The sequence below is a fragment of the Hylobates moloch genome, unplaced genomic scaffold (assembly GCF_009828535.3).
Source record: "Hylobates moloch isolate HMO894 unplaced genomic scaffold, HMol_V3 SCAFFOLD_10, whole genome shotgun sequence".
NCBI classification, from domain to species: domain Eukaryota; kingdom Metazoa; phylum Chordata; class Mammalia; order Primates; family Hylobatidae; genus Hylobates; species Hylobates moloch.
The window spans coordinates 102,701,946-102,712,372 of record NW_026652285.1 but is presented as its reverse complement, the minus strand read 5'-3'; the positions used below and the strand labels follow the sequence as shown (position 1 = coordinate 102,712,372).

The 10,427-nt window shown below is 53.9% G+C and overlaps 1 protein-coding gene across 4 annotated transcripts in view; it reads right to left on the bottom strand.

The window, feature by feature from the left end:
• Positions 1–235: 235 nt before the first annotated feature.
• Positions 236–10,427, bottom strand: part of ASS1 (argininosuccinate synthase 1) — a 55,676-nt gene continuing 45,484 nt past the window's right edge. For 3 of the 4 annotated variants that reach the window (XM_058445844.1, XM_032165425.2, XM_032165426.2), the window contains 3 exons: positions 5,628–5,784; positions 1,930–1,995; positions 236–532 (listed from right to left, as the gene is read on the bottom strand). In XM_058445844.1, coding sequence (XP_058301827.1) covers positions 487–532; positions 1,930–1,995; positions 5,628–5,784 — 269 coding nt within the window. In that variant the 3' untranslated portion in view covers positions 236–486. Of the gene's footprint in view, positions 533–1,929; positions 1,996–4,131; positions 4,183–5,627; positions 5,785–10,427 lie in introns of those variants that run through there. The other variant, XM_058445843.1, reaches the window with a different exon arrangement.

Genomic DNA, 10,427 nt, shown 5'->3' with positions numbered 1-10,427 from the left:
TACATTTGCCACAGGACCACAGTTGGTAACAGATTCCTAGGCTGCCGGCTAGGATCTGACCCAGGCGGCACTTTTGGATTCCTAGTTTTTGCTGGAGTGGGGTCGACTGCCAGATTAACAGGCTGTCTGGCAAATAGCGGCCTTCGGCGGCACTTAGGTCCGAAAACACAAAGGTTGGCCTAAGAAAACCATAATTAACTACACACACGCACACACACACACACACTAGAAATAAAGAAACAAAAGACTAGTGTATCTTTTAATTGTCATTTTATAGCTCCCCACCGCAGCTGTCCCCCACCCTTCCCTTCGATGACAACGTTTGTAGGCTTCAGGGGGACCGGGGAACAAAGCTGGGGCCTGGCAGCCCCACTACGCTGCCAGCCGGGGAGAACAAGTCACAATTACAAATTATCACAACAATTAGCGCCTGTACTTGGGGGATCTGCAAATTGAGGAGGCCCCAGCTCCTCATTGTACAGGGGTCTATTTGGCAGTGACCTTGCTCTGGAGACGATGATATTCCTTCAGCCTGTAAACCAGATTCAAAACAAAGAAAAATGTAAATTAACAATAACAACACACACTGGGTCCAATTAATTCCGGCAGAATTGGGGTGGCTGGGGCAGCTGTTTGTTAAGATGTGTGTGAAGTTGCCTTTTTTTCTGTTCCCTCTCCCGCCCTGGCCCCTCCTGCCCTCCAGTCAGGATAATGTAATTAATTTATCTTGGGGGAAAACATTGTTTGTCATTGTTGAAGACAAAGCGTTTAACTAGCAATAGGAGAAATGAAGAGGCCATTATGTAAGCCTTGTTTGTTCTGGGCCATTTAAAAGGGTTTATAGAGTCATAAAATACAAACAGAGGGCGCAGGAGGCAGGGGAGGTGGAGGTGACGGAGGGGAAGGGAGAGGACCCTGGGCAGATGGGCGGGATTCAACATCTCTCGGGGGAAGGGGTGCCTCCAGGGACAAGAGACTAGCTCTGGGAGAAAATCGTGGCTCTGTGCCCCCGGCATGTTGTTAGCAAGAGGAGACAGACTTGCGTATTCTTCTAGACTCCAATCCCCATGAGAAGGGAGCTGGTGATGGAGAACCCACAGGAGGACAGGCCCTCCGGACTCAGCTCCACCACCTCCTAGCTGTGTGTGTGACCCTTGGAAAGTTACTTAACCACTCAGCCTGTCTGCGGGTAGTTGCAAATTTTGTGTAAGAATTCAATGAGACATCCTAGGAGAGTGCCCCAGGGCAGCTTAGTCTATGTTAGCTGCTGGTGACAAATGACCCTGTTTGCCCTTGAGCACACCAGCCCTGGGCTGAGAGTGCTTGCTGCTGGCACTGCCCCTGGCTCTTCTGCATGCCAGGGTCTAAGCCTGAGCCGCATGCTTGATTTCCACAGGCTCATATTGAACCTTCACTGCATCTGTGAGGCAGGTACAGCTGACACCCTTACTGGTGACTCACAGAGGATCAAAGGTCTGAGTGACTTCAGATGACGTGCACCACCCTCCTGGGCCATGGAGATCCACGTGGCTAGGATGGTTTCCAGCTAGACCTACGGCTCAGGTATGGTGACAGAAAACAAAGGCTTCTCTCCACCTTTACGCTATTTCCATGTTTAACCTGCCCTGCAAAGGAGCTCATAGTGGAGTCCCTGTGGCTTAGCGGGAGGGGAGGGCAAGTATCAGAGGCACTGGGTGGGACATAGGAACCTAGGACCCCAGTGCCTAGGACCCTCTGTTGCTGTCGGCTATCAAAGCATGCCTCTGAGGATGCTATGGGCAGATGGACAGGAAAGTGGGGTTTGTCTAGGGCAGGGCAGGGCAGCAGTTAAGGTCCCATCAAAGCCTACCCTTTACACCTGGGGGCTCTCAAAGCCTACCCTTTACACCTGGGGGCTCTGAAGGCCCGTCAGGGCCCTGAGCTTCTCACCTGAGGGAATTGATGTTGATGAACCCGGTGGCATCAGTTGGTTCATAATCACCCTGCACGTTCATGCTGCAAGGAGAGGAGAAGCTTGTCAGCTCAGCCTGGCCCTGGCCTCTGCTTGAAGGGAGGACTGCTGGGGCCAGAAGCCGCCTCATCTCCCAGATGTCAGGGCATTTCCCCTGTGTGGCTTCAAACCCTCCCTGCACGTCGGCTTTCCATTTAATTTCTGTATAACTCAGGGAACCCTGTTCTGGGCCAGGCACCAACCCAAAGGTCGGAGAGCCCTAGTGGAGCACACAGCAGCCTCTTCCCTGCTACACAATGTGGCAGGAGGCTAGGAGCAGCCACCCCAGAACTAGCCCTATGAAATCCTACCAACCAGAGCACTCTGTCTGTAAATGGATAACTTGTCCAAGCCACCTGTGCCCTTGGGACTGTGTGGATGGCATCCAGTGACCTGAAGGCTCAGGAGGCCTTGGGGTGTGAATTGCAACAGCACAAAGGCATTTCGCAAGCTGCAGGGAGGCCTCCAGCATTCACAGCAAGATTGGCCCACTAAGTCACCTTTCCCCTCATGTGTTCAACCAGTTAGACCTTACCTAATCCATCCTGAAACCTGGGCACCCACCGCCAGTGTGTCATGGAAAATGCTGGGTTGACTGCTGCTGTATACTCAGCAGAGCAGATTTTACCTCCCTACAGTTTCCACCTCCCAGACTCACCAGCCTTCTGCTTTGGGGCTCTCCACCCTTAGCTGCTCCTCCAAACCTTCCTAACCATGGCAGGCACTCCAGCCGGCCGACTGGGGTTTGCGTCCTGGCTCCGCTACCTGCCGCCAGAGAGCCCAGGCGAGTATTCCTGCACTCAGAGCCTCGGCCTTGCACTTGTGAAATGCGTGATGGTGGTTAGATGGTGGTTAGCTCTCAGTGCCACATTTGGCCCCACATGAAATAATGTCGCTGGTGCCTGGCACATGGTGAGCACCCATTAGTACTAACGCTATTCGTTCACTCATTCATTTGTTCAGGCATTTATTAAGCCCTTGCTGCCTGCCAGGTGCTGGGCCAGGTGCCAAGGAAGGAAGAGCAACAGTGGTGTCCACAGGGAGGGGCCGGACATAAGCAAACAATCACCCATTGCCTTCATTAATTATGGTTGTGCTAAGCACTTAGGACACGTGGACTCAGATGCCTCCTACTCTACAAGGCCAGCCTCTGAGAGGATGGGGTCCCTTGTCATGTCCTGCTCTGAATCAGTCCCTTGTCTGCAGAATTCCAGCCTTGGGACAAAGCTGACTCAAGGTTCTCAAGGTAGGGGTGGGCGGGGGGAGTCGGTGTTGGGAGGCAGGAGGATCTGCTGCTTTGAGACCCTGAGGCTGGACCTCTGACTGGTTCTTTGTAGACTGGACTTTTTACAAGAACAAATGAGGTTTCTGCATCTGCCTGGCCCCAGTGACTTGTTCAGGACCCGGGCCCTGACCTTCACTAGGTCTTGAAGCCAGTGGGTGCGTGGAACTCTCTGCAAAGTCACTCCCATGCTCCTGCACCTCCTTGATCTCCCTTCCTCCCTCCTCTGCACCTCCACGGCCCCTCCAGGGCTCAGGCACTGAAGCCACTAGGAGCTTGCATTCCCTGGAAGAGGAGGAGATGCCAGACTTTTGCTGGCCACCCCTTTCTGTGCAGAGTCAGTGCCTAGGAAGAGCTAGACCAAATTAGAGCACCAAGCTCCTCAGATCCCTTTAACAGACCTTGTTTTAGCAACTGAGCCTCAGCCCCACTGGCCCCTGCACTCAGCCCAGGGAGAACGTAGGACACAGAATCCCCCCACTTCCGTGTCCATCTGTCCCTTCAGCTCCATCTCTCACAAGTCACAACAAACTCTCTCCATCCCGTTCCCCAAGGTGGGAACTTCCCAACTGCCCTGGCAGCCCCTGCAAAGAGGGCCCACATCCAGGGACAAACTTGTCCCACGAGGCTGCTGGGAGTTCCAAGAGGGGTTTCTCAGGAACTAAAAAACCTCTTTTTAAAATTGTGGTGGAAAAAGAGTTTACAATGATTTTTTTTTTTTTTTTTTTTTTTTTTTTTTTTCCTCCCCTGACGGTCTGCAGAAAACCTCTGTGCTTTTATTTGTGCTCATTCGAGTGGCTCTGACCTGCTCTATAATTACGTTACTTTCTACCTACTGTGCCGCGGCATTTCCAGTTCTGCTACCTCTCACGGCTTCCTCGCTGGTCCCTGTGACGCTGTCACTCAAGGGCTTTCAAGTCAGCGATGTAGAAATCAAAAAGAAAAGGGAAATGGTCGGAAACACAGTGAGAATAAATGCTCCTGCTTTTCTCTCTTTTTTCCCCTTTCCCTTTTTACTTTATTCATTTAATCTCCCTGAGTGAGACTGTAAGGCTTAATGAAAGGTTGGAAAGATTATTAGAGGCTGTTGATTTGGAGGGGGAGGGAAGAAAGAGCCAGAGAGAGAAAGAGAGAAGATAATTTGACATTTACCCCGACTGATCTAAACTGACTCAGTTGTATTTATGGCTTATAAAGTGTTTAGAAAGATTGAAGGGGGGAGAAACTCAACATGGCAAGGAGAAGGGAAAGAAAAAAATAATATTGACTGCCAAACAAGACTCGTACTTTAATTCCCAACCAGCCTCCAGGAGGGAGGGGCTGGTCTTAGCCTGAGCTAAGCTGGGCCTTGAGGGACCCACGTCTAGTGGGGGCTGTCTGTCCCACAGGGGCCTGCCCCATCTCTAGTTTGGCCAGGTGACCTCTGGAGGTGACACCTCGTCCCTTGGTGCAGGTCACTCTCATCCACGGGGCAGACACAGGAGTGGCCAATCGTTACCTGCCACCTTTGCCCTGGCTCACCAGGGCCCTCCTGCCCCTCCAGGGGCTCCTCCTTGGCCACCTTCTGCCTGGTCCATCAGTGAGAAATCTCCTCATGGTTCCACTTGTGTTTCTTTTTTTTTTTTTTTTAAGAGACAGTGCCTAGCTTTGTTACTAAGGTTAGAGTGCAGCGGTGCGATCCTGGCTCACTACAGCCTCCAACTCCTGGCCTCAAGTGATCCTCCTGCCTCAGCCTCCTGAGTAGCTGGGACTACAGGTGCATGCCACCACGCCTGGCTAATATTTTATGTGTTTATTTTTTGAGACGGGGTTTTGCTCTGTTGCCCAGGCTGGAGTGCAGTGGTATGATCATGGCTCAATGCACCCTTGATCTCCCAGGCCCAAGAGATGCTCCCACCTCAGCCTCCCAAGTAGTTGGGACCACAAGCACATGCCACCATGCTTAGCTAATTTTTTTATTTTTAGTAGAGATGAGGTCTCACTATGTTGCCCAGGCTGGTCTTGAACTGGGCTCAAGCAATCCTCCCACCTCGGCCTCCTGAGTAGCTGAAATTACAGGCATGCACCACCCCTCCTAGCCAATCCCAGTTATTATACCCAGCCAGACTATCCTGTATTCCTCACAGCCTGCTGCCACCTTGTCTAATTCTACATTCTGGTAATGGTTTGATCCATGCCTTTCTCCCAGCTAGCCTGTGAGTTCTACGGGAGCATAGTGGTGTCTGTATCCTCTGTGACCACTGCTGTGTGCTCTGCATGGTGCCTGACGTGCTCAGGCACAGATGTCTTGAGGATCCAGTCAAAAGATAGGCTCTGTGCCCAAGTGGGAGTCAGAATGAGGTGTGGGGCACCTACCTCACCAGCTCCTCGTTGTAGAGAGACAGTGGGGACTCCCGGCCGAGGATGTACACCTGACCCTTGAGGACGGACACCTGCACTTTCCCTTCCACTCGCTCCTGGGACTTGGCAATGCAGTGGCGGACAAATTCACACTCAGGGCTGTGCCAGAAACCTACAGGGAGGAAAATGGGATACCACTAGGGAGGCCTCCTGCACCGTGAGGACACAGGGAGACCTGGGGCACAGGAAGGGTGCCCCGTGGTTTACCCCGCCATGCAGACCATAACTGCCTCCCGTGAGTCTGGCACAATGTGTGCTTGCCAGTGGCTGAGTTGAGGGCCATGCTTTCATAGCCCTGCCCTCTAACCTTGCAAAGGGCCTGTGGGTAAGGAGGTGACCACGTAGGTCATTTCCCTAAGGGTCAGGAGGAGGGAAGTGACCCACTGCTTCATGCCATAGGCATTCAGGAAGTGTCACAGGCCAGCAACTGGGGACACAGTGGTAAAGGGACCCCATCCCTGGCCCAACGGAGGCTCTAATCTTCCGGGGGAGGCAGAAGACCTCAGACAGGACTCAGAGGCACGTGCTGCCTGGGGCTTGGTGATATGGGTGTCCAGTGCAGGCAGCTGGGCAGTGGTTCAGACCATGGCCATGTATGGCCTTCCCCTCTCTGTGCCTCTGTTTCCCCATCTGTTGAGTGGGGATGTCACAGTAATATTTCATGTGGAGCCCCTAGCACTGAGCAGCACCGGCCTTAGGGGCTACTGTGAACTGGAGTCCTGGCCGGAACTCACCCCTTGGGGTGGGCAGGCCCCTTGGAATCGGTGAGCTGTTTTCTGCACCTGCTACTGTCTTCCTGGGCAGATAGACTATTTCTGCATAGATAAGCAGCACTGCACTCAGGCTTTGATCTGGGCTAGCTCCCTGAATCCTCATAGGCAGCACTCTGAGAGAAACTCTCTTAGCCTCTCCCCTTTCCGGGTGAGGAAGGGAGGCTCAAAGAAGTTAAGAAACTTCTCCAGGATCACACAGGCTGGAAGTGGGGAGCCTCCATTTGACTTGTGTTCGCCCAAGTTGTAACAACTCTGCTTCCTATGATAAACTTGGAGCTTTCTCTATGGCCGGAACATCCCTTGGTGTGTAGGTGGGGGCAGGAGGTGCCTGAGAAACATGTTCCCTCCCCTCTCCCCCAGAGCCCTAAAGGCCAGGGAGCGGTAGCGCTCAGACCCCAGTCTGCCCCGGGCCTCTCTCTAGCCTCTGCTGATGGAGGCTGGGACCAAGGGGCAGGCAGGCAGGCAGGCAGGCCATGGCGGGGGGAGGGGACAGGGCAAGGCTAGAGTTTCCTGAAATGGAGCCTGGAAGGTGAGCCCACCTGGGCAGCTGCGGGGCCAGATGGCGCATGATCTCCTGCCCTGATAAAGGGCTGGGTCAGCCCAGGGGCTGCGGCTATTGTGGGAGGCCCAGGCCCCTGAGGGCACCTGCTGAGGCCCTCCGTGGGAAAGGGGACAGGCCTCTGGGATGGGGTCCTGGGGCTTGCAGAGGTGGGGGAGGGCCAAGCACAGAGAGTAGAGGTTGAGTCCTTGCTCTCCAGTGTCCCACCCTTTGAGTCCACATCCCAGCCACACCTGGACAAGTGATGTAACTTCCCTGTGCCTCGGTTTCCTCATTTGCACAGTGAGAAAACATTACTAACCAGAGGTTGTGTGGATGCAGTGAGGGAATGCACAGAGCGCAAAGCGTTTTGCATTTGCAGCTTGAACACCATGCTCTGTGCCAGACCTCACTGTACACAGGGAGAGAGGCCCAGAGAGGGAAAGAGCCTGTCCAAGGCCACACAGCAAGATTGTAGAAGAGCCCAGGTCTGATGCAGCACTCCTAACTCTGGCCCAGGGCTTTTTCCAACACACACCCGAGACCCTTGTGGAGGGGGCCACTGATGTTCTTCCAGCCCCCCATGCCCTGGTGTCCTGGGCTTGGCCATCTTTCTGACGGAGCTGGGATAATTAGCCCGTTAAGTTTCCAGGCCAGAAGACAGGTAGGAGATGGAGCCAGAGATAGGACAGAGATCTCTGTGGGAGCAACTGGCCTGGGCTTTATCTCAGAATTTTCTGTCCCTGCCCCATGGGGGTCTTCTGCTCAGATTTCTTTTCCCAGCAGACCCAGCCTTGGTTGGGGGACAGCGAGCCTGGCACAAGCTGCATCGGGGGAGACCCTGTACCCCCTAGACCTGCAGATCACTGTGGGTGGGGCTTAGGGCTGAGCTGGAGAGGGACCCCTCCCCCGTGCTGCTAGGCCCAGCCAAACACACGCGATCCTTTCTAACTGGAGCAATTCTGTGTGAGTTGCACATTATACCCATTTTATTGCTGGATAAATGGAGGCGAGGGGAGAAGAGGTGAGCTATACCCCCTAGATGAGACGCTCCACTGGGCCCTGCCAGGGTCCTGAAGCTGGGGTCCTACCAGGCTAACCCTGGTTGCCACTCCTGGAGACAGTCTGCCTGAAGCTCACACAGCCAGACCAGGACATTTGGGAATGGTGGGAGAGGAGAGGGAGCCAGCCAGCCACATACAGACACACAGATGCAGGGTGGCAGTGGTCACAGAACCTAGAGCCTCTAGGAGTGAGGCTGGGGCAGGAGGGCTTCCCCGTGCCTCAGTCTCCCTATCTGTGCCGAGACCACAGGGGATCTGAGGAGGCCAAGCATTACAGCAGAATGGTGGGCTTTCCACCCAGGAGCTAGATGGGACTGGGAAGAGATCCTGGTGTGCCCTCAGCCTGGTGCCCTTTATTTGACAGGAGGGGAAACTGAGGCTCGAGGAAGCGACAGCCCTGCTCAAGACCATTAACCCAGCCAGAGGCAAGACTCCCAAGTGCCCCGCCTCCACACTGGGAAACCACGCCAGGCACTCCCAGTTATTTCACGCACTGGAATAAGCACTGTCTGCCAGACATTGTTCCAGATGCTTCACAAATACTCATGCTTTTAGTCCTCACCCACCAGACAGGTAGAACTGTTATTCCCACTCTTCAGATGGGAAAACTGAGGCCTAGGGAAGGTAAGTAACATGATCAAGCAAAGCCCTGGTCTATACCATGTCTGTATCCCTCATGGGGAAAATCGCATCAAACAGGCCCTCTGAGCTGTGGGGGTCAGCCTGCTGCCCGAGGCCGATCTTGATGTTTGCGGGGCCCTGGATGTCAGCGGACCAGGGCAAAGTTAATATTAGTGATAATTACCCAGAAGAAGCCCCTACCGTCCCTCGCCTCCACTCTGAGGTTTTGTTTCCTTTTAAGTCTCCTAATCATACCTCAGTTTGGGACGTAGAGGGCTTGTCGCTAGCTGACAGAGCAGGGACTCAACGCAGCCAGTCTGGTGTAGAGGCATCGTGACCGCAGCCAGGAGCCAAACTGTGCCCTACACCCAGGGTTCCCCTGTCCGTGCCGCCGCGCCCCTTGATCACGAGCCATCCTGGAATCTGCTGGAGTAACTGGGAACTTGGCCGCTACAGCTGGCCTGTCCCCGGCTCAAAGCTGCCCATCACCAGCCAGGAGAGCCTGGGCGAGTGTCTTCACCTGGGGGCCTCCGTTTCCTCACCTCTGCGCAGCTAATATTAGATAATACCCCATCGGGTGCCCAGCTCAGAGCCTGGCAGGATAAGTGGCAGCCATGGCCGCAGCCACGGTGGGATCAGCCTCCGTGGAGGCCCCGGAGCAGCCCGGCCAGGTGCTCTCTCCTCCGCCACATCTTAATGACTCCCTCACTTTGTAACTAAAACCCTCCTTTCGGGGTTGCAGTCCTGCCCCAGCCCGCAGGAGACAACGGCATTTAAGCACCTGTCTGTACCTGGGAAAGGGGGCAGAAACGCGGCTTCAAAGCCGCCAGGAACAATGGCAGGGAGAAATAATGCCAGCCAATAACCATCGAGCCCTCTTGAAATCCTGAGATGAGTTACAGTGATTAGGAGGCTTAAAAGGAAACAAAATCTGGGAGTGGAGGGGAAGAGGCGAGGCGAGGGGAGGAGAGCTGAGCCCAGGTAGCTGTTAGATTAACTAATACTAACTTTGCATGGGTCCCCTGACGTCCAGGCCCTGGCAGATGTGAGGGTCAGTCTCAGGCAGCAGCCTGTCCTCCCACAGCTCAGGGCAGCTGTTTAATGCCCCAAATCAGAGCTATGTGTATGTTATGGAGGGGGGTGGGAAGGGCCAGAGAGTCAGTATTTTAGGCTCTTTGGGTCCTACAGTCTCTCTCAAAATGGCTCAACCTACCCTTGCCGCTCCAGGGGAGCCACAGACAATGCAGAAACAGCCACCTCACCCGGCGTGAGCCGCCGTGCCCGGCAACACTTGAATTTTACATAATTTGTCATGAAATAGCATTAAAAAATTTTTTTTTTCCTCCCAACCATTTAAAAATGTAAAAACTGGCCAGACGCAGCGGCTCATGCCTGTAATCCTAGCACTTTGGGAGGACAAGGCGGGCAGATCACCTGAGATCAGGAGTTCGAGACCAGCCTGGCCAACATGGTGAAACCCCATCTCTACTAAAAATACAAAAACTAGCCAGGCATGGTGGCGCCTGCCTGTAATCCCAGTCACTCTGCAGGCTCAGGCAGGAGAATCGCTTGAACCAGGGAGGCGGAGGTTGTAGTGAGCCAAGATTGCACCATTGCACTCCAGCCTGGGCAACAAGCACGAAAGTCCGTCCCAAATAAATAAATTAAATTAAAATGTAAAAACTATTCTTAGCTCACGGGCTGAACAAAAACAGGTGACAGGCTGGATTTGACCCAGGGACTGTAGTTTGGGGACCTC